The 27,832-nt window shown below is 36.5% G+C and overlaps 3 protein-coding genes across 3 annotated transcripts in view; 1 reads left to right on the top strand and 2 right to left on the bottom strand.

The window, feature by feature from the left end:
• LOC101892832 (protein decapentaplegic) overlaps window positions 1–27,832 on the top strand; it is a 234,367-nt gene that overhangs the window by 79,785 nt on the left and 126,750 nt on the right. The window lies entirely within an intron of this gene.
• Window positions 673–2,345, bottom strand: LOC101893298 (uncharacterized). Its single transcript, XM_005178089.4, has 2 exons — window positions 2,186–2,345; window positions 673–2,087 (listed from the first exon to the last, which is right to left on the bottom strand). Exons 1-2 carry the CDS (start codon window positions 2,300–2,302, stop codon window positions 879–881), a joined length of 1,326 nt encoding a protein of 441 aa, XP_005178146.3. The 5' UTR covers window positions 2,303–2,345; the 3' UTR covers window positions 673–878.
• LOC101893128 (lectin subunit alpha) lies at window positions 5,595–7,517 on the bottom strand. Its single transcript, XM_005178088.4, has 3 exons — window positions 7,361–7,517; window positions 7,183–7,294; window positions 5,595–5,948 (listed from the first exon to the last, which is right to left on the bottom strand). The coding sequence occupies exons 1-3, from the start codon at window positions 7,472–7,474 to the stop codon at window positions 5,629–5,631; spliced, it is 546 nt and encodes a 181-aa protein (XP_005178145.2). The 5' UTR covers window positions 7,475–7,517; the 3' UTR covers window positions 5,595–5,628.

Genomic DNA, 27,832 nt, shown 5'->3' with positions numbered 1-27,832 from the left:
CAGCACGCGCCACCCAATAATAGTTAAATTTTTGCACAGATATCGCAATATATTTGAAAATATCGCAATATTCCATTCGCCAAATATTGAAAAATGAGTTCGGGGTAAAGAGGTCAGCTGAGAATGTGCACTTCGGTTGGCCACCAGAACTCAAGCGCCGACCATGCTGATGGTGTGGAGCGTCATAACAGCCGATGGCCGCTCTCCGCTCGTATGAATCGACCGTGGCATCAGAATAAATGCCGAATATTGTCTCGAAAATATTCTGGAGGGTGTATTAAATACATGGGCATGCAAACATTTTGGCTGCAGACCTTGGACATTCCAACAGGACTCAGTACGCGCCACCCAACAAAATGGTTACAAAATGAGGTTACTCGCTTCTCCACCATAATCTCCGGATGCCAATCCGTTGGACTATTGTGCCTGGACTATTTTGAAAAGCAAGGTTGGCACTAAAAAATACCGAAGTGTTGATTACCTTAAGCAAGCGATCCGCCGGGAATGGGCCAAAATTCCGCAGAGCACCATCCGGGCAGCGAGTGACGGTTTCATTGGCGGTTTGAGGGCCATAATTCGTACAGATCTAAACTTATTCCAAAATTTGATGCTATTTCCGAAATTTTTGGCTTTCCTTCAGTAAAATTTTAAAAAAATGTAAAAGTTATGGCATTTGACTTTGTTGCAGTTTTTTTATCTCACCCTGTAATAACAGGGTCTATCAAAAATGTTTTTTTTTTAATTTTTTATTCATTTAAATTTTTGAGTATTTTTTTAATAGTTTTGAGTGGTACAAAGGAATAAAATGTTAAAAATAAAAACTGTATTTTACGATTTGATATAAAATTGCGTGATGCATCATCCCGCTCATACTGCCCTTAGTAGAAATTATAAAAAATTTTAGAAGGCTTTTGAATATTTTGATTTTCCCCAAGTTTATGAAGCAAAATGTTTAGCTTTTCATTCGTTTCCTTCAATGAATCGGTCAATTGTTTAACATTCGCTAGCGTGAGAGAATTTGTAGCTGGTGGCATTCTGGTCTCGGGCGTATGGAGAGAATTTCGATACATCTGAAAGTAGGACTTTTGATATTCATTATTGGAGGATGACAATTGCGTGTTGGCCATTGATGGGTATTCGTTTATATTTGATATTTTGGGGGTATCGGCTGCATTCGTATGGTAAGAGCGATAAGGCCAATGGGATCCACGAAATCTGATAAATGGCTGCATTGTGGGCGACTCATCCGTTATCGCTTCGGTGGTTTCATCTATATGCGATGTGTCAGTCGTTTCATCTTCGGGGGCTTGGTAAAACGAAAGTGGTGGAGGCCAACGATAACCATCATATCTGGGCGACTCATCCGTTATCGTTTCGGTGGTTTCATCTATATACGATGTTTCAGCTGTTACATCTGCAGGGCCTTGGAAAAACGAATGTGATGAATACCAACGATAGCCATCATATCTGGGTGGCAATTCAGTGGTGGTCGATTCCATCTCAACTGTTTCGGCCGAATTGGTAGTGGTCTCCCACCAAGGTTGCCCAGTATTTCCATAAGATGGATAATTTCTCGACCACCCACCAGCATCTAATAGCTGAGATAATTTTTCATCAAGGTTTTTACCCCAATGATTTATATCCTCTTTGATATCCTTGATGTGTTTAGACATATACTCTTCAACTTCTATAGCGCTTCGGTCCATTCGATTTTCATAGACTTCTTTCAAGAGTATTATTTCTCTTCTTTTCTCTGCCACCGCAGGTATCTCTTCACAGACATAGCCACGTTGTACATCACAAGGTGCATCATTCCAGTTCAGATTGGGATATATCATTTCCACACAACGTTCTTTTTTATCGTTCGGTTCTCCTTTAAACCAATTGGTGTAGTCAAATAATTGACTATTCGATATCCATTCAAATTTCCGACTATTTGTGTTGTCATGACCACCTGTCCATAGATGAGAGGCTCCATCTTCTGGAGATATCAGATTGGCCAGCCTTTGACGTTTACCCTCTGAATCAACGGCCACCAGAGCCATATTCAGGCGTACGCAATCACTCAAAGCCTGGTACCAAGTGAACTGGAAGATATAAGCGATTTTAATATATTTTCAAAACCAATTTCCAAATTACACTTGGAATTTTGGAAAATCCATATCCAAAACAGGACTCATTATACCTTATTTGCGGGTTCAATATAGAACACTTCGCCATCACCAGTTTTCACAAATCTCGAACCAGCTACGCAGTACAGTTGGATGGCCAGCGCTATCCCCAGCAGTATTGTTCGAATCATTTCAATTTTTGAACTGAAACAATTGCAGGATGTCGAAGGTTTTTAAATGTGTAAACAATGAAAAAATAAAGCCCTTATCAGCCATATACATGAAGTCTGAGCAACGGATACAATGTTAAATACATTGTTTATATCTTGAGCTTTATGCTACTAAGTGGCATTTATACAGACTTCGAGATAAATTCAAAAATTTATAAAATTCGAAAAAAAAAAAAAGAAAAAAAAACAAAAACAGTTTAGAAAATATCAGTCGATTTTGCCAACAGATGTACCCTCAGGCAATGTTCGATTTTTATACCCTCAACGATACGGCTACAGAGAGTATATATCATTTGATACGGCCAAAACGTTGAAATAACGTTTTTAGACCCTACGTTTAAAACCAAATCCGTTTCAGGGCATTTGGAATCGCTCTAGAGATACCCATCTGTCTGTCTGTCTGGCTGGCTGGTGCGCACGATAACTCTCGAGGGGAGTATCCGATTTGATCCAAACTTGGTACATCGTAATATTATTATCAAACTTAGATCGAGTTCGGAGATGGGCACTGTCGGTCCACTTCTTCGGGTACGTCCCCCACAAAAGATAAACATTTTCCAAAAAAAATATTTTACTTCACAGAAAGAAAATAATCCGATTTTGCTCCAACTTTGCAAATCCTAATATTTACATCAATGCTAGGTCATGTGCGAAAATGGTCAATAGTGGGGTCCACTCATCAAAATTTTGAATATAAATATAAAATAAAAAAAAAATCTGCAACAAAGTCAAACGCCATAATTTTTAAATTTTTTCAAAATTTTATTGAATGAAAGCAAAAAAACTTCGGAAATAGCATCAAATTTTAAAATACGTTTAGATTTGTTCGAATTGGTCACCTTTGGCACGAATTATGGCCTTCAAACGGCGATTGAAATCGTCACACCCTGCCCGAATTTTGCTCTGCGGTATTTTGGCCCATTCCCGGCAAAACGCTTGCTTGAGGTAATCGACACTTTGGTATGTTTTAAGGCCAAACTTGCTTTCCAAATTACTCCAGACACAATGGTCCAACGGATTGGTATCCGGAAATTTTGGTGGTCATTGTGCGCTGGAAATGAAGTGAGGAACCTCATTTTGTAACCATTCTTGGGTGGCGCTAAGTCCTGTTGGCATGTCCAAGGTCTGCGGGTAAAATGTTTGCGTGCCCAAGGCTTTAATACACCCTCCAGAATATTTTCGCGATAATATTCTGCATTTATTCTGATGTCACCGTCGATTAATACGAGCGGTCCACACCATCACCATGGCCGGCACTTGAGTTCTGGTGACCAACCGATCATTTTGCTTGCTTACAAACTCCTGGACAACCATTGTTCATCATCATTGGATAAAATCAAATTCGGCGAAGCAACTCTTTAGGTCTTTTGAGTTTATTTGCTTTCTGTTGCGGTGTAAGTTTTTGCACTCTTTGGAATTTCAATGGCTTTACCCCGAACTCATTTTTCAATATTTGCCGAATGGAATATTGCGATTCGTTCAGCTCACGAGCCATTTTTCGTTTACTGCGACGCGGGTTTCGATCAAGTCGCTTCTTTAACTTTCGGACCATTTCTGCTGATTTTGTTGCTTTTTTCTGCCGTCTACTTCCTTGACGTCGGGCTACGCTACAAGTATCACGGTAACGAGCGATGGTATGAGACACAAAAGATTTATTCAGATTTAAATGCTGGAGATTTCTAACGGTAGCCACTTGTGGTTTTCCAGCCAAATATAAAGAAATGACACTATCACGCTTGAATTCCATCACGAATCGTTTTTTTTTTTCTGGAAAATTTCCACCAATATGCTGCTGTACGCTTGTAAACAATATAATGAGCTGTCACTGGAATAATTTTAACAGCTGCCGGACGAGTAGCTTAGAAATGACAGTAGTCTGAAGTTGGTTGCAGTGTTTTCATCTCACCCTGTATATATATATATATAACTCTCATAGATTGTGATGTAAGAGTCCGATTGTCTTCAAATTACACACATCCCATTATTTTTACTAACACAAGATCTGCTGTATAGATGGAATATATTGGACCACTCCTTCTGGTACCTCCCCAACAAAGGCTCAAAATTTTGAATATCAATGAAGCTCACAAAATGCGAATTTAACATCAGATTTTATTCAGACTTGGTACATCCCCATATTTCCATCAATACAAGATCTCTTATAAAGTTGGTGGAGATCGGACCATTCCTTCTGGTACCTTCCCCACAAAGGGTCAACGTTTTGAATAGCCAAAACGATCATAAAAGCCGAAATAAGTATCCGATTCTCTCCACATTTCACAAATCCCATTATTTATATTAAGACAAGATCTGCTGTGAAGATGGAATATATCGGTCAACACCTTCTGGTACCTCCCCCACAAAGGGTCAACATTTTGAATATCCATGAAATTAAGATCCAATTCCATTCAGACTTTGCAAATCTTTGTATTTCCATCATCACCAGATCTGTTATAAAGATGGTAGAGATCGGGCAATTCCTTCTGGTACCTTCCCCACAAAGGGTTAACATTTTTAATAACCAAAATTATCATAAAATCCGAAATAAGCATCCGGTTCTTATTCATATTTCACACATCCCATTATTTCTATTAACACAAGATCTGCTGTGAAAATGAGATGTATCGGCGCACTCTTTCTGGTACCTGCCCCACAAAGGCTCAAAATGTTTAATATCCATGAAACTCATAAAATGCTAATTGACATCCGATTCCATTTCGACGTGGCACATCTTAATATTTCCATCAACACAAGATCTATTATAAATATGGGAAGGATGGGACCATTTGTTCTGGTACCTTACCTCAAGATTATGATAAACAAAACCCTCAAAGAAGGCGAAATACGCATCTAACTCTCTTTAAATTTCACACATGCAAATATTATTGCTTACAAAAGATCTGTTGTAAAGATGATAAATATCTGCGAACCCCATAAGTGTACCTCACGCTTATTTTAACATTTTCTAAAAATTATCACATATCTCATATAAAGTGAAGGAGGTTGTTGATATAGTCCAAACCTGGCACGCCGCAATATTTATATCTTATTTATTTAGGTCCGATACGAAATGGACAATATTGGTCCATTCCTTCGCGAAACCTGCTCCATAGAGGGTCAAAAATTTGAATAATCATAGCAGAAGTCAAAATAATTTGAATGATCATAGCACAAGTCAAAATATATTTAAATAATCGAACATTGGCTGAGGGTATGCATCTGTCGGCAAAATCGACTGATACTTTTTCGCTCATTTTATTTGTCTTTGATGTGTTCTTCGCCTTTATTTATCTATGACTACCCAATAGATTCCATATATTAACATTGTATTTTTTCAATTCTTTGGACAATTCTCCATTTTCCAAATCTCCAGACTTGGTATTGGTACACTGTAGAATTTCGCACACGAATCCCAGTTTGCTGGTGCATGGAAAATCATGCCATTGCCCAGTGCTGTCGTGAGTCAAAAGGCAATGATCATTGGCAGCGTAATTCGGTTGATCCTTGGCCCAATTGGTGAACGATAATATTTTACCCGTTGTTGCCCAGGTATGGCGTTTATCCACGGCATTGTCATGGGCTGCCATCCAGAATGTCAATTTTTTGGCTACAAAGAGATACGATAAAATAGAATAACAATTTAAAAAGCAATAAGTTCGGCCGGGCCGAACTTAGAATTCCCTCCGCCATTTGGAACAAATTTCAAAATTTTCGAAAAATAGAATCCGTTAAAAATTCTTGTAATTCTACGACGTGAACCTACATAGGCTTTGTTTGTCACGAGCCATTACCACACTCAAATTCGAAACTTGAAATAAACGGTGAATAATGTGGCTAAAATCATCAAAATACGGAATATTGGGAGGTACCATTATAGGGGGGCTATACGAAGACCTCGACCTACACAGACAATTTTCTGTCACAGACTGTAGCATCCATTCACGAACTTCAAATACAACATCTCAAACAATTTCGGTGAGTATTGTACCTAAAATCGTTAAAATACCGAATATAGGGAGGTACTGATATATGAGGCCTGTACGAAAACCTGGACCTGCATAGACAATTTTCTGTCACAGACTGTAGTTCCCATTACGAACTTCAAATACGAAATTTGAAACCATTCCGGTATATAATGTCGCTAAAATCATCAAAATACCGAATATCAGGAGGTACCGTTATATGGGGGCTATACGAAGACGTGGACCTGCACAGACAATTTTCTGTCACAGGCTGTAGCATCCATTACGAACTTCAAATACCAAATTTGAAACAATTCCGGTGAATAATGTCGCCAAAATCATCAAAATACCGAATATTGGGAGGTAATGTTATATGGGGGCTATATGAAGACGTGGACGTGCACAGACAATTTTCTGTCTTAGGTTGTAGTATACATTTTGAACTTCAAATACCAAATTTGAAACGATTCCGGTGAATAATGATGCTAAAATCATTAAAATACCGAATATCGGGAGGTACCGTTATATGGGGGCTATATGAAAACGTGGACCTAAATGGTCCATTTACGAACTTAATCTGCCTACAGGCAAAGTAAGCATGTGTGCAAAATTTTAGCCTTCTATCTCAATTCGTTCGAAAGATAACGTGATTACAACAGACAGATGACAGACAGACGGATAGACGGACAGACAGACGGACGGACATGGCTAAATCGACTTAGAATTTTACCCTGATCATGAATATATATACTTTGTTGGGTCTGACATGAGTATTTCGAGGAGTTACAAACGGAAGTTAATATACCCTCCATAGTATGGTGGAGGTTGTAAAAAATTAAAATCAAAAATAATACCACCCTCTTTTTAGGCTCTACTCACCATAGTTCATCTGAATTATACCATCAATTTGTTGTTGTTTATAGAACGAGTCCAGGGTAATCAGGGTCATATTCCTATTCAAACACTCCTCCCAGGCTTGATACCAATTAAACTGTCCATTGGGAAATCAAGCAGTTAAAAATTACAGATCCTAATTCAACTATTTTTTCCACCTCACCTTCATCTCGTGTTCCACATAATACAGACAGCCATCACTGCTTCGATGCCACTTTTCAATGGGAGAACTCCAAGCCAACGCTGCTAGGGTACACAAAACAATTACGGCTCGCATTTTGGCGATAGACTGAGGATATTTTTGGCAATGTTCGCGTTTTTATACCACCACAAAATTGTACCGAGAAAAAAGGGGGTATTTTTTCTTAACAAAAATAACAAATATTTTTATCAATTTAAAAAAAAAATATTTAATATTGTTGTTATCAGTATATAAAACAATGGGTTTGGAAATGCCCGAAACCAAAAAAATCGTGTATGCAAAATAAACAACGGCTTGCACATCTTACAAGTCCACACATACATTCATATATATATATTTTTTTTGTGTGAACACAAAAAAAGCTCAAAGGGGTTCCCCTATTCGGTATTTGATATTTTAGGAATATTTTTTGGTTAGTCAGATAAGCATAAATGTTTTGATAAAAAATACGTTTTTCAGGCTTTACCGCGAACTTGGATTTTTAAGAATTTTTTTCCCAGCTCCCCCACAATCTGACTTAGGAATAATATCTGGAACTAAAGTGGTTTTACAAATTCACATTCAGAACATGACTACCAGACCGACTGGAAATTACACGGGGAAAATCCAGTAGGTTATGAAAGTAGCGCTAAACAAAGAAGAAGACACGTGAATCGCCGTATTGAAAGTTTACATCGAAAAGAAACCAAAATAGAGAGGGCAAGTCCCCTGCCCTCTTCCGAATTTTTGGAAATTTTCGAATTAATTTTCCTCAGAATCCGTGCATTTTACGTATCTTGTGTCCTTGGCAATATTGCACATCAAAATATGAGAAATATTTTAACCCTCAAGCGAGACAACAAAGGGACCTTTTTGTTCCTTTTTTTCTAAATGTAATTAAAAAACTTCCCTTACCAAGTCAAAACATTCTCCAAAATTATTTACCATAAAATTCTACTATGGGCCCTAGAAGACATCACAAGTGTAAATCTGACCTAAACGCCAAACTTTATACGACAACAAAGCATCATTTTAGAAGGATGATGTCGAAGACAAAAATATTTTTCATCATATTTTACATACTTTTTCCAGGGACTAGAAAGGCGTGGATTTTTTATAAATATTTTTTCCATGGACTAGAAAGGCGTGGATTTTTTATAAATATTTTTTCCATGGACTAGAAAGGCGTGGATTTTTTATCAATATTTTTTTAGGGACTATATATGCGTGAATTTTTTATAAATATTTTTTTCAAGCACTAGGAAGGCGTGGATTTTTTATAAATATTTTCTTTCAGGTACTAGGCGTGGCGTGGATTTTTTAAAAATATTTTTTCAGGGACTAGAAAGGCGTGGATTTTTTAAAAATATCTTTTTCAGGGACTACAAACGCGTGGATTTTTTATAAATATTTTTTTTCAGGTACTAGAAAGGCGTGGATTTTTTATAAATATTTTTCAGGCACTAGAAAGGCGTGGATTTTTTATAAATATTTTTTCCAGGGACTAGAAACGCGTGGATTTTTTATAAATATTTTTTCAGGCACTAGTAAGGCGTGGATTTTTTATAAATATTTTTTTCAGGTACTAGAACGGCGTGGATTTTTTAAAAATATTTTTTTCAGGGACTATTTCCAAGCGTGGATTTTTTAAAACTATTTTCCAGAAACTATTTCCAAGCGTGGATTTTTTAAAACTATTTTTCCAGAAACTATTTCCAAGCGTGGATTTTTTAAAACTATTTTTCCAGGGACTAGAAAAGTGTGGATTTTTTATAGATATTTTTTCCAAAAAATTTTAAAACCATTATAGCAGACCTTTTTAAAATATTTGCGGACTTACTACAGGGTGAGATGAGAAAACTGCAACCAACTTCAGACTGCTGTCATTTCTAAGCCACTCGTCCGACAGCTGTTAAAATTATTCCAGTGACAGCTCCTTACATTGTTTACAAGCTTAGAAAAGCATTTTGGGGAGAATTTTTCAGAATAAAAAGTTATTCGTGATTTCATTCAAGCGTGATATTTGGATTTCTTTATATTTGGTTGCAGAACCACAAGTGGCTATCGTTAGAGCACTTCAGGATTTAAATGTGAATAAATTGTTTGTGTATCGTACCATCGCTCGTTACCGTGATACTTGACGTCGCAAGGAAGTGGACGGATGAAAACAGCAACATTAGCAGAAACGGTTCGAAAAGTACAGAAACGACCGAAACCCGGGTCGCAGTGGCCGAAAAATGACTCGTGAGCTGAACATATCGCAATATTCCATTCGGCAAATATTGAAAAACGAGCTCGGGGTAAAGCCTTTAAAATTTCAAAAAGTGCAAGAACTTGCACCGCAACAGAAAGATAGAAAAATAGATTTAAAGGAGCTAAAGAGTTGCTTCGCTTGGCCGAAAGTGGTGAACTTCCGAATTTGGTTTTCTCCGATGAGAAAATATTATCTTGTTTACTTGCCAAAGAGCTCAGCTGAAAATGTGCACCTTCGGTTGGCCACTGCCAGAACTCAAGTGCTGGCCATGGTGATGCTGTGGGCCGCCATAACAGCCGATTGTCGCTCTCCACGCGTATTATTCCACCGTGGCATCAGAATAAATGCCGAATATTATAGCGAAAATATTCTGGAGGGTGTATGAAAGCCTTGGGCACTCAAACATTTTGACCTCAGACCTTGGACATTCCAACAGAACCCACAGCACCATCGCACTCAGCACGCGCCACCCAAGAATGATTACAAAATGAGGTTCCTTGCTTCATTTCTAGCGCACAATAGCCACCAAAACCTCCGGATACCAATCCGTTGGACTATTGTATCTGGAGTATTTTGGAAGGCAAGATTTGCACTAAAAAATACCAATGTGTCGATCACCTCAAGCAAGCGCTTCGCCGGGAATGGGCCAAAATACCGCAAAGCAACATTCGGGCTGTGTGTGACGGTTTCATTGCCGTTTAAAGTCCAAAATTTGTGCCAAAGGTGACCAATTCGAACAAACTTATTAACTTATTCTAAAATTTGATGCTGTATCCGACATTTTTTGCTCTCATTCAATAACATTGCAGTATTTCACCCTGTATTTATTTAGGTCCTATACCAAATGGACAATGGGAGGAATGGGCCAATAATTCCTTCGGAACCATTCCATAGAGGGTCAACAATTTGAATTATCATAACAGAAGTCAAAATATATTTAAATAATCGAACATTGGCTGAGGATATGCAGCTGTCGGTAATACCGATTGATTTAATTTAACTTGTTCATCTCATACTTTGGGGGTCTTCGGAATGCTTCAGCCGCTTTCCCCGGGTCATGAAAATGAAATATTTATGAAAAACATATTTATTCATTTATTTTTCTTTTTTATCATCCCCCACCCCCCCTAAAATTGTTCTGCAAATTGTTTAATTCCTCAACACGCAACATGTTGCCATACCTTTTTTTGTTACTATTTATTTAAATTAACAACTTAATTTATATTTCCCACGCGTATATTTTATATTGTCAGCGGTGGTAGTATATATTTTGCCAAGAGTGCAAAATACCACAGCGGAAAGATGGCCCACAAATTGGCCACAGAATAATTAGCACAGAGGTGGGTCGGCTGACAATGTGTTCTTAGCGCGTGCTGGACGACTGGCCGGTGTTCAATTTTTCACAACCGCGCAATTGGGCGATTAATTAATCTTTCATCGCTTCAATTTGGCCAAAGCGATATATTTATGTTGTGGCATACTTTCACTGCATTCCGAATGGCGGCGAAGGAAAAAGAAACAATTATAGCCTTCAATAAATTTTTTAAAAATGATATTCTTTCTTTTTTTGGTTTCTCTGCTAGGGATATTAAAATTTTATTGCTCGATACTATGTCAGGAATGCTTAGCAAATTTTCCACAAGAACTTAATCAATTTCGGAGAAAACAAATGCAAACAATTTTAAGCATAAATTTGTTAAATTCTTTCGATTTTATTTATTTATAATTTGAAGGCTAAGGCTTTGATAATTAAAATGGTTGCAAGAGAGGAATTTCTTCACTACAAGATATGAAAAAATATTTTTATTCGATCCCGAAAAGACCTGAACAAGATTTCTCTTCGTTAGAATACTGGAATAAGAAATTCTGTTGAAAGTCTTTCATTTTAAACAAAGCCTTGATTTTTTATACCCTCCACCATAGTATGGAGGGTATGTTTTTCATACCGTTTGTAACACCTCGAAATATACATTTTAGATCCCACAAAGTATATATAGAGTGAGATAAAAAAAACTGCAACAAAGTCAAACGCCTTAATTTTTACATTTTTTTTTTAATTTTATTAAATGAAAGTAAAAAATGCCGGAAATGGTATAAAACTTTAGAATAAGTTTAGATTATTTCGAATTGGTCACCTTTGGCACGAATTATGACCTTCAAACTGTTACACGCTACCCGAATGTTGCTCTGCGGTATTTTGGCCCATTCCCGGCGAAGAGCTTGCTTGAGGTGATCGACACTTTGATATTTTTTGTGCCAACCTTGCTTGCCAAATTACTCCAGGAACAATAGTCCAACGGATTGGTATCCGGATATTTTTGTGGCCATTGTGCTCTGAAAATGAAGCGAGGAAACCTTGGAATGTCCAAGGTCTGTGGTGAAATGTTTTCGTCCCAAGGCTTTAATACACCCTCCAGAATATTTTCGCGATAATATTCGGCATTTATTCTGATGTTACGGTCGATTAATACGAGAGGAGCGCCACCATCGGATGTTATGGTGGCCCACACCTTCAGCATGGCCGTCGCTTGAGTCCTGGTGGCCATCCGAAGGTGCACATTTTCAAATGACCTCTTTGGCAAGTAAACACGATCATTTTGTTTGTTTACAAACTGCTGGACAACGAATGTTTTCTCATCGGAGAAAATCAAATTCGGCATTTCAACACTTTCGGCCAAGCGAATAAACTCTTTAGCTCTTTTGCGTCTATTTTCTTTCTGTTGCGGTATAAGTTCTTGCACTTTCTGGAATTTCAGTGGCTTTACCCCGAACTCATTTTTCAATATTTGCCGAATGGAATATTGCGATATGTTCAGCTCACGGGCCATTTATCGGCCACTGCGACGCGGGTTTTGATCAAGTCGCTTCTTTACTTTTCGAACCATTTCTGCTGATGTTGCTGTTTTCTTCCGTCCACTTCCTTGACGTCGGGCTACGCTAGCAGCATCACGGCAACGAGTTATGTTACAATCTATAAAAGACCTGTCATCAATTGGCCTCTAACAACTCTTTTCTAAATTTAAAACTTACAAAAGCTCTTCAATCCATTGAATATCTGTAAATTCTCTTCTATCCACATAAAAGCTCTTGTATTCATGGATGAGTTCTAAAAGGTATTCATTATAAGGGAGACGTGAAAAAGCTCTACTATCCATAAAAACCCTATAACTGCTCTTTATCCATTGAAGATCCGTAAATTCCCTTGTATCCATATAACTGTTTTTAAAGCTTTTCTATAAATGAAGGACCTGTGAAAGGTCGTCAAGACAACATATGAAAGCTCTTTTACCTATATTCATAACCCGTAAAAGCTTTCTATCAATAGAAGGCATGTAAAAGTTTCCCTGTCCACATAATTATCTTATAAAGATCTTCTATAAATAGATAACTATGAGGAGATGTGAAAAAGCTCTATTGTCCATAGAAACCCTATAAAAGCTCTTTTATCATAGAATACCCGTAAATTCTCATATATCTTTCTCATAACTGGCTTTGAAGCTAACCTATAAATGGAGGAAATGTAAAAGGTCTTCCATTCATAGATAACATGTGAAAGCTCTTCTATCCATATTCATAAAAGCGTAAACGCTTTTCTATCCATAGAGAACCTGTAAATTCTCTTCTGTTCATATAAGACATGTAAAAGCTCTTCTGCTTACATAATTCTCTTATAAAGCTCTTCTATGCAGATTTGTCATCAATTGGTCTTTCAAAGCTTTTATCTAAATTTAAGACTTGGTAAAGCTTTTCTATCCATTGAAGCCCTGAAAAAGGTATTCACTATAAGGAAGACGTGACAAAAGCTCTGTTATACATAGAGACACTATTACGAACCTTTATCCATAGAAGAACCGTAAACTATGTTATATCCCTAAACTCTGTAATAGCTGTTCTATGAATGGAAGACCCGTAAAAGAACTTCCATTATTATTAGATGACATTGCAAAGCTCTTCAATCCATACCCATAAAACATCTTCTCTTCTATCCATAGAAGATCTGTAAATTCTCATCTCACCACATAACTGACTTAAAAAGCTTTTCTATCCATGGATTACCTGCAAAATGTGTTCTTTATAAAGAAGACTTGAAAAAGCTCTGCTGGCATGAAAGGCCTGTAAATGCTCTTCTATCCATATAACAGCCCTTAAAGCTCATCTGTAAATGGAGGACCCGTATAAGGTCTTCCATTCGTAGAGAACCTTCTATTCATATCCATTAAGCAGTAAAAGTTTTTTATCCACTGAAGATCGGTCATCAATTGAAGGTATTTGAAATCTCTCCTCTGAGCAGAAGACATGTAAAATATCATATATACATAAAAATCATATAAAAGCTCTCCTATCAATTGTAGACCTGTAAGTTATTTTCTATCCATGGAAGACATATAAAAAAGCTCTTCTATCCATATAACCCCATTAGAAAGTTTTTATATCCATGAATCGCCTGTAAAATGTGTTCTTTATAAAGAAGACGTGTAAAATATCATATATCCATAGAAATCATATGAAAGCTCTCCTATCCATGGTAGGCCTTTAAATTCCTTCATATCCATGCAAGCAATATAAAAGCTTCTTTGTCCATATAACCCCCTCAGGTAGCTTTTCTATCAATTTTTAAAGAAGAAGTGAAAAAGCACTGCTAAACATAGAAGACCTTTTAATCCTCTCCTTTCCATACAACTGCCTTTAAAGCTATTCTATAAATGCAGGACCCCTAAATGGCGTTCCTTTCATAAAGGACCCGTTAAGGTTCTTCTATCCATATCCACAAAACAGCAAGCGTTTTTAAGGCGTAGAAGATCTGCCATCAGCTGAAGACCTTTGAAAGCTATTTTTTGAGTAGAAGACATGTGAAATATCCTCTATTCATAGAAAAGCTCTCATCTGCATGGAAGACCTATAAATTCTCATCTATCCTTAGAAAACATGTCTATCCATAAGGTCTTTTATTACTCTTAATGTCCTTTTTTTCTAGAAAACATGAAACCTCTTCTATCCATAGAAAGCATATAAATTCTTTCGGGCCCTTGGACCTGTAAAGGCTTCCATTCATAGAAGACAAATAAAGTCATTTCTTCCTCGAAAGCTGAGAATCTGTAAACGATTTTCGATCATCATTACCATAAGTAATTCAATTTTATTTCTTCTCCTCGCTCGCACTCATTCATTGTTGCAATTTTGACAATTATCGTTGTGGAGAAAATGCAACACGCGCCCCCAGTAAATTGCAGTTAATTTACTGAGGTCAGTCGTGTAATTTATGGCGTTGAAAATACCACAAATGTCGATCGAAATGGCCGGTGTAAAGTTTTTCGATTTTGTTTCGATTCAATTGAATTTCGAATAAAAACAATAATAAATGGTCGATTGGCGGCTGGTTGTAAACAAATGCATGGAAAGTGTAGACGTGTAGCAGCGTGTGTGTGTATGTGTGTGAATAGTTTTCCAGAGAAATTGCAATGTGCCACAATGCTACCCCCACCCTCTCAGCTAGCCAATACAAAAGCGCAACACCACTCGTCCGGCCAAGTTAATACGCAACGTAAATGGCCAATTAGTGGCATTGATAAAACCCATACCACCCACCGCGATAAAGAGCAGATAGGACGACGTTTTTACCTTTTAATATCTTCATTTTAATGGCTCAGTGAGTGAGGGAGCTTTTTGTTGTCGGTTCGCTTTGCTTCGTAAAAAAGCGAAACATTTACTTTGCCAATTCACATCTTGTTTATGTTTATTTACACAACTGCGTAGATGCGAACAAAAATAGCAAATGTTGGTGTGGGGAGAGGGTGTGGAGAAACAAGAAAATCGCTGCCAATCGTTCGACCATAATTAAGCAACACAACATGCCACATTTTGAAGAAGAAGAAGAAAAACACACACACTTTTAAGTGTGCATTATTAAAATTTTGTTGAAACAAGATCAATTGGAATTTATTAGATTCTCAGGGTAGAAACTAGCAGGGAGGGTAGCTTAATGAGTAGGGAAATAGAAGAAAGAAGTAAAAAAACTGTAAGTTCGACCGGACCGTACTTTGAATACTCTCCGCCATTTGGAAAGAATTTGGCAATTTTTAAAAGATGAAATCCATAAAAAATTCTGTTACAATCTTAAAATTACCGAATTTAGCCGTTATTTTAGGGTCTATACGACGACGTGGACCTGCACTAGCAACTCAAATGCGACACTTAAAAAAAAATCGGTAAATAATGCAGCTAAAATCATGAAAATACCGAATATAGGGACGAATCATTATATGGGAGCTATACCAAAACGTAGACCTGCACAGGAAATTTTCTGTCTTAGGCTGTAGTATCCTCTACGAACTTCAAATACCAAATTTGAAACAATTCCGGTAAATTCGCTAAAATCTTCAAATTACCGAATATCGGGAGGTGCCGTTATATGGGGGCTATACGAAGACGTGAACCTGCACAAACAATTTTCTGTCTTAGGCTGAAGTATCCATTGCCAACTTCAATTCAAATACCATATTTTAAACACTGCCGGTGAATAATTTCGCATCAAAATACCGAATATCGGGGGGCTATACGAAGACGTAGATCTGGAGAGACACTTTTCTGTCATAGGCTGTAGTATTCATTACGAACCTCAAATACCAAATTTGAAACAATTCCGGTGATTAATGTCGCTAAAATCATGAAAATACCGAATATCGGGAGGTGCCATTATATGGGGGCTATACCAAAACGTGGACCTGCACAGACAATTTTCTGTCATAAGCTGTAGTATCCCTTACGAACTTCAAATACCAAATTTGAAACAATTCCGGTGAATAATGTCGCTTAAATCACCAAAATACCGAATATAAGGAGGTGCCGTTATATAGGGGGGCTATACCAAGACGTGGAGCTACATGACCCATTTTCAATATCAAAAGTCTTGCAGACGTAATATACATTTGAGTAAAATTTTGTCAACCTACGGATCGTACGAAAGTTAGAATGATTTCCACAGACCGATAGACAGACGGACATCGCTAAATCGATTGAGACCCGTGTCGCAGTGGCTTAAAAATGGCTCGTGAGCTGAACATATCACTATATTCCATTCGCAAATATTGAAAAATGAGCTCGGGGTAAAGCCATTGAAATTCCAAAAAGTGCAAGAACCTTCACCGCAACAGAAAGAAAATAGACTCAAAAGAGCTGAAGAATTGTTTTTCTTGGCCGAAAGTGCGAACTGTCGCATTTGGGTTTCTCCGCTCCGATGAGAAAATATTCGTTGTCCAGCAGTTTGTAAACAAACAAAATGATCGGGTTTACTTGCCAAAGAGGTCAGCTGAAAATGTGCACCTTCGTTTGGCCGCTAGAACTCAAGCCTCAAGTCGGCCATGGTGATGGTGTGGACTGCCATAACAGCCGATGGTCGCTCTCCGCTTCGTATTAATCGACCGTGGCATCAGAATAAATGACGAATATTATCGCGAAAATATTCTGAAGGGCGTATTAAAGCCTTGGGCACACAAACATTTTGGCCGCAGACCTTGGACGTTCCAACAGGACTCAGCACCATTGCACTCAGCACGCGCCACCCAAGAGTGATTACGAAATGAGGTTTCTCGCTTCATTTCCAACCCACAATAGCCAGCAAAATCTCCGGATACCAATCCGTTGGACTTTTGTGTCTGGAGTATTTTGGAAAGCAAGGTTGGCACTAAAAAATACCAAGGTCTCGATCACCTCAAGCAAGCGCCTCGCAGGGAATGGTCCAAAATACTGCAGAGCAATATTCGGGCAGCGTGTGACGGTTTCATTGGCCGTTTGAAGGCCATAATTCGTGCCAAAGGTGACCGATTCGAACAAATCTAAATTTATTCTAAAATATGATGCTATTTCCGATATTGTAGTGCAGGATAGGTGCATCAAACGTTTTTTTTTTTTGGAAACTGAAACTTTAAGGTTACGAAAAGTTCTAAATTGATACTAAACTTCTAAAATGGTACCATTTGGTATTACTTAAACGCATAGAGCTTAAAACTTGACATTTTCTCTGAGAGTCAATGTTGGAAAATAGGTTTGATATATGAAGGTTTTAGAAATGTGTACTAATTGTATGAACTGTACTAAATGGTACTAAATTTGTCAAGTTTGGGGTGAACCGATAAAGCTGGAAGTTTGAAATTTGATATTGGGGTCCTTGTTGGTGCTAGATTTGTGATAAAATGGTGGGCTTTGCAAATGTGTACTACAAGTACACCAAAAGTTCTAAATTGTACAAAATTTAGTTCAATCTGTCATTTGGTGAACATATAGTGCTGGAAATCTGAATTTCGGTATTAGGTTCGGTGTTCATGTGTAGCCTGAACATATGCAGGTGATTTTGGAAATATGCACAATAATTGTACGAAAAGTGGTCAATAGGCAGAGCTGAAATCCTGAAATTTGATATGGATGTCAGTGTTGGTGTCTATGGTTAACATATGGAGGTGGTTTTGGGAATGTGTACTACAATTATTCAATTAGTACTAAATGGTAGTAAGTTGTGTATAGGGTGAAGGGATACAGCTGGAATCCCGAAATTTCATATGAAGACCTTTGTGGTCTTATGGTCTCAAATAACTATTTCCATGAGGTTCATATTGATCGATTTTCTAGCCATATGGCTGAGGCTAGGCTAAGTGCCACTTGAACCTGACCAAATTCACCCGGCCTCTTTGGTTGTTTTCTTTTTCAAAATATTTATTAAACAAAATGTGTTCGATGCTCGATGTACTCACACTGTGGTCCATTCATAAAAACGATAACAGAACGAACGCATGGTGCGCATTGTTATTTCGCACGCTCGTTTTACTTAATAAATTATGATTGAAAATTATGCATTTGTTTTTTGTTGATGATGATGATGTTGTTGATGCCACAACTTATTTTATGTTTAATAAACAACGGTATTGAACGATAAAATAATTTTTGAAATTAGGTATGAGAAAAAATGGCCTCTAATACTGGGGGTAAAAAACCAAACGTGGATTTTTTTAAAGAATATTTTTTAAAAGAATCGACAGAAACGTGGATTTTTAAAGAATATTTTTGAAAAGGACCTACAGAAACGTGGATTTTTTAAAGAATATTTTTTAAAAGGACCAACAGAAACGTGGATTTTTTAAAGAATATTTTTTAAAAGGACCAACAGAAACGTGGATTTTTTAAAGATTTTTTTTGGAAAAGGACTAACAGAAACGTGGATTTCTTAAAGATTTTTTTTGGAAAAGGACTAACAGAAACGTGGATTTTTTAAAGAATATTTTTGAAAAGGACCATCTCAAACGTGGATTTTTTAAAGAATATTTTTGAAAAGGAACAACAGAAACGTGGATTTTTTAAAGAATATTTTTGAAAAGGAACAACAGTCCAAAACGTGGATATTTTAAAGAATATTTTTGAAAAGGAACAACAGTCCAAAACGTGGATTTTTTAAAGAATATTTTTGAAAAGGAACAACAGTCCAAAACGTGGATATTTTAAAGAATATTTTTGAAAAGGAACAACAGTCGAAAACGTGGATTTTTTAAAGAATATTTTTGAAAAGGAACAACAGAAACGTGGATTTTTTAAAGAATATTTTTGAAAAGGAACAACAGAAACGTGGATTTTTTAAAGAATATTTTTCAAGGACTAATAGAGCGTAGATTTTTTAAAGAACATTTTTTAAGGACTAATAAGGCGTGGATTTTTTAAAAAATATTTTTCAAGGACTAATAGAGCGTAGATTTTTTAAAGAATATTTTTCAAAGACTAAAAGGGCGTAGATTTTTTAAAGAATATTTTTCAAGGACTAATAGGGCGTAGATTTTTTAAATAACATTTTTCAAGGACTAATAGGGCGTGAATTTTTTTAAAGAATATTTTTTAAGGACTAATAGGGCGTGGATTTTTTTAAAGAATATTTTTTAAGGACTAATAGGGCGTGGATTTTTTTAAAGAATATTTTTCAAGGACTAATAGGGCGTGGATTTTTTTAAAGAATATTTTTCAAAGACTAATAGGGCGTGGATTTCTTTAAAGAATATTTTTCAAGAACTAAAAGGGGTTGTTTTTTTTTTAAGAATATTTTTCAAGAACTAAAAGGGGTTGTTTTTTTTTTAAGAATATTTTTCAAGAACTAAAAGTGGTTGTTTTTTTTAAGAATATTTTTTAAGGACTAATAGGGCGTGTTTTTTTTTTAAAGAATATTTTTCAAGGACTAATAGGGCGTGGATTTGTTTAAAGAATATTTTTCAAAGACTAATAAGGAGTGGATTTTTTTAAGAATATTTTTCAAGGACTAACAGGGCGTGGATTTTTTATTAAGAATATTTTTCAAGGACTAATAAGGCGTGGATTTTTTTAAAGAATATTTTTCAAGGACTAATAGGGCGTGGATTTTTTTAAAGAATATTTTTCAAGGACTAATAGGGCGTGGATTTTTTTAAAGAATATTTTTCAAGGACTAATAGGGCGTGGATTTTTTTAAAGAATATTTTTTAAAGACTTATAGGGCGTGGATTTCTTTAAAGAATATTTTTCAAGGACTAAAAGGGGGTTGTTTTTTTAAGAATATTTTTTAAGGACTAATAGGGCGTGTTTTTTTTTAAGAATATTTTTCAAGGACTAATAGGGCGTGGATTTTTTTAAGAATATTTTTCAAGGACTAACAGGGCGTGGATTTTTTTAAAGAATATTTTTCAAAGACTTATAGGGCGTGGATTTCTTTAAAGAATATTTTTCAAGGACTAAAAGGGGGTTGTTTTTTTTAAGAATATTTTTTAAGGACTAATAGGGCGTGGGTTTTTTTAAAGAATATTTTTCAAGGACTAATAGGGCGTGGATTTTTTTAAAGAATATTTTTCAAGGACTAATAGGGCGTGGATTTTTTTAAAGAATATTTTTCAAGGACTAATAGGGCGTGGATTTTTTTAAAGAATATTTTTCAAGGACTAATAGGGCGTGGATTTTTTTAAAGAATATTTTTCAAGGACTTATAGGGCGTGGATTTTTTTAAAGAATATTTTTCAAGGACTAATATGGCGTGGATTTTTTTTTTAAAGAATATTTTTCAAGGACTAATAGGGCGTGGCTTTTTTTAAAGAATATTTTTCAAGGACTAATATGGCGTGGCTTTTTTTAAAGAATATTTTTCAAGGACTAATAGGGCGTGGCTTTTTTTAAAGAATATTTTTCAAGGACTAATATGGCGTGGCTTTTTTTAAAGAATATTTTTCAAGGACTAATAGGGCGTGGCTTTTTTTAAAGAATATTTTTCAAGGACTAATATGGCGTGGCTTTTTTTAAAGAATATTTTTCAAGGACTAATAGGGCGTGGCTTTTTTTAAAGAATATTTTTCAAAGACCAACTTGATTTTTTAAACATATTCCAGTCCACGTAGTTTCACCTGCAATATTGCTGAAGTCTCTAAATACCTTTAATCAACGGATGACAAGGAGTCTTAGTCCGAAAACTTCAAAAAATTTGGAAGAGGAGGGAACTTGATCCCTCTACTTATTTAGGTTACTTTGCGGGGTATATTTTAAAAACCTCGATACACGTGGTTTCTATTTTTTAGCTCTGATTTCACAATTCGCTGGATTTTTTTCTGTAATGTTTTTTTTTTTTTTTTGTTTTGCACAGAGCTTTTATTTACTGCTTAAGTCGCTTCATCTGTCAAAGGTTATGCCTTAGCTTCCATATATTTATTAAATTTTTTAAACAGTTTTTGCAGTCCTTATTTCAGATCTAACCGAGGTCCATGTTGGGGGGGGGGACTCCTTTTATAACTCCGTGAATTATTTTACCAATTCCAATTGGCTAAGACTTTCCATAGCCCCAGCATAAAAACGGCGCCCAATTGTTGAACAAATGTTAGCAAATTCTTTTAGTTATTAATATTTTCGTTATCCGAGAATTATTATTTTCGGGATCATTTTCCTTCGACAATCCCTCCGTTCACTCTGAATTTGACTAGTTTCATTTATCATTCAAAATATGGTTGGAAATCGCCCTGTGCAAGAGAATGATCCCAAATCTTAGGTGACCACTTGTCTGCAGTAGAAGAAAAGCATTGGGGAGTCCAAACCACACATTCTCTTAGGCATGGGAATTTTTTCTGGCTGTGGTGGCGTTGTGAAAAAATGTTAAGTGACCGAAATGATTCATAAGTTTTACTTCTTCTTGGAGAAAAGATACATTTTTGTTTTTTTTTTGAAGGAAAAAAATCCGAAACTAAACATTTGTATTTTTTTCATTTTGTTTTAATTAATTTACATTAAAATTATTTCCACGAAAACTCATTCAAACTTTTGTGTCTGCAGAGCACGCAGGGCAAATAATGCCATGTCATTCGGATCCGATCCATAATGTAATTGCTTCTGATTCTGCTTCAACGTACACAGACATACCGATACCACATCTAATTAATATGTTAATTTAATGGAGGGATTTTTTAAAATGTTAACAAGGCATGGGTTTTGTTGCAGGGCAAATATTGTGGAACTTTTGAATTAAAAACGAAAACAAAATTACAAAAAAGATGAATAGTAATTCCAGAAAGACCATAGAGAGAACTTCCATCATTGGTAATCTTATTTACAACTTTAAGAGATTCATAAAATTGATAGATTCGAAAAAAACCTGTAAAGGGTCTTCAGGCCATAGAAGACTTTTAAAGAACTTCTCCCTTCCAAAGTCAGATCGAACTTTGCCAATATTTAAAAAATGCTGAATTTTTGAGCCTGAGGTCCTTTGGCCGTGAAATCCTTGAAAAAAATAAAAAAGTTAAGAAGTATTAGTCGGAGTTCCCGACAGATGTATACACTCAGCCAAAGTTCGATTATTTAAATACATTTTGACTTCTGTTATGATTATTAAAATTGTTGACCATTTATGGAGTAGGTTCCGAAGGAAGGGGCCAATATTATCAATTTCCTATCCAATCTAAATAAATATGATATACAGGGTGAGATGAAAAAACTGCAACCAACTTCAGACTGCTGTCCTTTCTAAACCGCTCGTCCGACAGCTGTTAAAATTATTCCAGTGACAGCTCATTATATTGTTTACAAGCGTACAGAAGCATTTTGGTGAGAATTTTTCAGAAAAAAAGAAAGTTATTCGTGATGAAATTCAAGAGTGATAGTGTGATTTCTTTAGATTTGGCTGGAAAACCACAAGTGGCTATCGTTAGAGCACTCCAGCATTTAAATGTGAATAAATGTATTGGTTCTCGTACCATCGTTACCGTTACTGTGATCGTGGTAGCGTAGCCCGTCAAGGAAGTAAAGTAAAAATAAAGGAGCGGCTTGATCGAAAACCTCGTCGCAGTGGCCAAAAATGGCTCGTAAGCTGAACATATCGCAATATTCCATTCGGCAAATATTGAAATATGAGCTCGGGGTAAAGCCATTGAAATTCCAAACAGTGCAAGAACTTACACCGCAATAGAAAGAAAATAGACTCAAAAGAGCTAAAGAGTTGCTTCGCTTGGCCGAAAGTGGTGAACTGTCGAATTTGGGTTTCTCCGTCTCCGATGAGAAAACATTCGTTGTCCAGCAGTTTGTAAACAAACAAAATGATCGTGTTTTCTTGCCAATGAGGTCAGCTGAATATGTGCTCCTTCAGTTGGCCACCAGAACTCAAGCACCGGCAATGGTGATGGTGTGGGCCACCATAACAGCCGATGGTCGCTCTCCACTCGTATTAATCGACTGTGCACGCAAAGATTTTGGCAATGTTGACCATTTGTCGGGGAGGTACCAGAAGGAGTGGACCGATATATTCCATCTACACAGCATGTCTTGTGTTAGTAGAAATAATGGGATGTGTGAAATATGAAGAGAACCGGATGCTTATTTCGGATTTTATAATCGATTCGGTTATTAAAAACTTTGACCCTTTGTGGGGGAGGTACCAGAAGTAATGGTCCGATCTCTATCATCTTTATAACAGATCTTGTGTTGATAGAAATATTGAGATGTGCCAAGTCTGAATGGAATCGCATATTAATTTCGCGTTTTATGATCTTCATAGATATTCAAAATTTTGACCCGTTGTGGGTGAGTCGAAGGAGGTAGGGGGAGTTATCAGAAGACATGATCCGATGCCTGCCATCTTTATAACAGATTTTGTGTTGATGGAATTATTTGGATGTGCCGAATTTAAAAGGAGTCGGATGGTCATGTCGCGTTTAATTAGCTCCGTTGTTATTCAAAATGTTGACCCTTTGTGGGGGAGGTGCCAGTAAGAGTGGATTCATATATTCCAACTTCACATCAGATCTTCTGCTGATGAAAATATTTGGATGTTTGAAATTTAAAGAGAACCGGATGCTTATTTCGGATTTTATAATCGTTTTGGTTATTTAATATTTTGACCCTTTGTGGAGGAGGTACCAAAAGGAGTGGACCGATATATTCCACTTCACACCAGATCCTCTGGTGATAAAAATATTGCATTTTATGAAATTTGAAGAGAATCAGATGCTTAATCTTGATTTTAAAATCGGTTATTCCAAACTTTAACCCTTTGTGGGGGAGGTACCAGAAGGAATGGTCCGATCTCTACCATTCTTTATACGTTTTGATAGAAATATTGGAACAAACCGAGTTTGAAATATGTCGGATGCTCATTTCGCGTTATATGAGCTTCATGGATATTCAAAATTTTGACCCTTTGTGGGGAAGGTACCAAAAGGAGTGGACCGATATACCCCATCTTCACAACAGACTTTTGGTTAATTAAATTATTTCGATATGTTAATTTTTTATTCTAAATATTGTAAATATTAAATTAATTATTCTAAATAGTGACCCTTTGTGGGGGAGGTACTTAATTGAGCGGAACGATAATGTCTATTTTCACTCACACAAATATTGGATTTGCAAAGTTTGAACAAAATCGGATGATCTATTCTTGTTCTATGAGATAATTTATTTTCTGGGAAAATGTTTACCGTTTGTGGGGAGGTACTAGAAGTGAACCTATATATCCCATCGCCACACTACATCTTGTGTTAGTAAAAATACTGGGATATGCGAAATTTCAAGACAAGTGGTATCTTATTTCACATTTTATAATCGTCGAGAGATTCGCAAAGTTTGCGTAAAATCGAATGAGCTAAATTATTTTCTGTTATAATTTTGATATTTTGTGGGGAAGGTACCAGAAGCAGTGGACCGATATTGCCCATCTCCGAACTTGATTTAAGTTCGATAATAATACTACGATGCACCAAGTTTGGAAGAAATCGGAGACTTCATTCGAGAGTTATCGTGCGCACCAGCCAGACGGACGGATACCTCTAGATCGACTCCAAATGTCCTGAAATGGATTTGGTCCAAAGAGACCTAGAGTCTAAATCCGTTATTGTGATGAAGCACGTTTTGGCCGTATCAAATGATATGTATCCCCTGTGTAGCCATATGACAGAGGGTATACAAATCCAAGACCTTTTGGCTATACAGGAATATAATGGCGTCTTCTCCAATGATCCAGATTGAGAATCTTTATGAAAATAATTATTAAACATATAAGCAGAGTGCGGTCAATTCAGGATGCTGAAAACATTTACATGTTTTCTGATGAAAACAAAAATTCGAGTTGGTCTGCAAAAGCAAGCTATGGGATAATGTTGTTGAGAAGAATCTTGGATCTTTGAAGGCTTCGCAGGTGAACTACATCGAGAATAGAAAGACGTCAAATGAAGCCTGAAAAAAGGCTAAAAGTGCTTAAAAACTCATTGGCTGGCCCTATTCAAAAAGTGTTCTCGTATAAGAAGCTATTAAATTTCAACAACGAAAGGACAACAACATTATATCGGAACATTTGAATACATTCTCCAGCATATTAGATCTAAAACAAAAAAAAAAAAAAACACTTCGCATTTTGTGATTCCCCAACTCCAACTGGGCTGCACAGAATTTCATCATTAAATTGAATACAATCTCCCTATGCTTTGTTATTGTAAGCAAAAGCGTGCCAATAGCATTTTCTTATCACAATTGGCAAGCAAGTCAGTCAGTCAGCCTGCAAGCCAGCCGGCAGCCACAAACAAGTAAATCATGAAAAGAAAATAATATTAATAAAATAAACAATTAATGAAACGAACGAAAAAAAAACAAAATAAATAAATAAATGAAAATGAAATTTTATATTCTTGCGGACGCGCTACACGCAATGCAAGACAATGTTGTGAAGCGCCAAAGCGATTTCTTTGGAACATTGGCGCTGATTGCCCTTCTCAATTTGTTCTTATCAGATTGGTGATTAACCCTAAAGATTTTAATAGAGATCAATATAAAAAAAAATGTAGATATAGAATCTAAAGCTAGAATCTTGAAATTTCGAGTGAGGGTTCGAGGGTAGGAAAAATATAGAAAGGTACTAAATATGGTACCCTCTGTACAGGGTGAGCTAACAAACTGCAACAAAGCCAAACGCCATAATTTTTACATTTTTTTTTAATTTTATTGAATGAAAGCAAACAATATCGGAAATGGCATCAAATTTAAGAAAGAGATTAGATTTCTTCGAATTGGTCACCTTTGGCACGAATTATGGCCTTCAAACGGCCAAAGAAAGCGTCACACGCTGCCCCAATGTTGCTCTGCAGTATTTTGGTCCATTCCCGGCGAAGCGCTTGCTTGATGTGATCCACACTTTGCTTTCCAAAATACTCCATATACAATAGACCAACGGATTGGTATCCGGAGATTTTTGTGGCCATTGTGCCCTGGAAATGAAGCGAGGAACCTCATTTTTTAACCATTCTTGGGTGGCGCGTGCTGAGTGCGATGGTGCTCAGTCATGTTGGAATGTCCAAGGTCTGCGGCCAAAACGTTTTGCGTGCCCAAGACTTTAATACACCCTCCATTTATTCTGATGCCACGGTCGATTAATACGAGCGGAAAGCTACCATTGGCTGTTAAGGCGGCCCACACCATCACCATGGCCGGCGCATGAGTTCTGGTGGCTAATCGAAGGTGCACATTTTCAGCTGACCTCTTTGCCAAGTAAACACCATCGTTTTGTTTGTTTACAAACTGATATATAAAGTTCGTAATGTATACTACAGCCTAAGACAGAAAATTGTCTGTGCAGTTCCACATCTTCGTAAAGTCAGCCCTCATATAAAGGTGCCTCCCGATATTCGGTTCTTTAATGATTTTAGCGACATCATTATTTATTTGAAGTTCGTAATGGATACTACATGACAGAAAATTATCTGTGCAGGTCCACGTCTTCGTATAGCTCCCATATAACGGTGCCTTCCGGTACTTTAATGATTTTAGCGACATTAATCACCGGAATTGTTTCAAATTTGGTGTTTGAAGTTCGTAATGGATACTACAGCCTAAGACAGAAAATTGTCTGTGCAGGTCCACGTCTTTGTATGGCCCCCAAAAAATGGTACCTCCCAATATCCGGTATTTTGATGATTTTAGCGACATTATTCACCAATTTTTTTTTTCAAGTTTTGTATTTGAATATTGTAATGGCTTATGACAAGGGTTGCTTATGCAGGTCCACGTCGTCTTATAGACCCTAATATAACTGCTACATTCGATATTTTTAAGATTTCAAAAAAATTTTTAATGGCTTTATTTTTTAAAAAATTGCCAAATTCTATCCAATTAGTGGAGGTTATTCAAAGTTCGGTCCGTCCGAACTTACAGCTTTTTTACTTGTTTATTATACTATTTGTTCTATACAATTTGTTTATTAACATTATCCTTCTCTCTTATAATTTCAGGTAATGATCAGATAAATCCAATATCAAGGTCTAATATGGTAATTATGATAAGTATTTAATATCCCATCAAATATATTTGGGGTTAATTGCATACAAATAATATTTTACAATCAAAGATCTGCTAAAAATCTTGACATTCGTATGTGTGCGTGAGCTGCGTGCACTTGGCCCATCTATGATTTAATTGCATATCATTCGCTTTTAATTTTTTTTTTGGCAAGTCAAAGTTGGTGGCTGGCTGGCTGCTTGCCTAGCTGGGCTATTTACATTCGAAAATCGTAAACAAAATGTTGATTGATTTTTATTGCAAAATTATTTTTCTTCTGGATCAATTCAATTGAAATTGAGAAAGAAATGCCTATTGACTTGATCGACATGTTGAAAAAATTGGCAATCAGGAGAAGCATTTGTGTGCGCGATAATTTGTTTCGCGTGAATGGTTTCGAGGATAGA

Source organism: Musca domestica, unplaced genomic scaffold (assembly GCF_030504385.1).
Source record: "Musca domestica strain aabys unplaced genomic scaffold, Musca_domestica.polishedcontigs.V.1.1 26, whole genome shotgun sequence".
In the NCBI taxonomy this organism is placed as follows: Eukaryota; Metazoa; Arthropoda; class Insecta; order Diptera; family Muscidae; genus Musca; species Musca domestica.
This window is presented reverse-complemented; position numbering and strand designations above follow the sequence as displayed.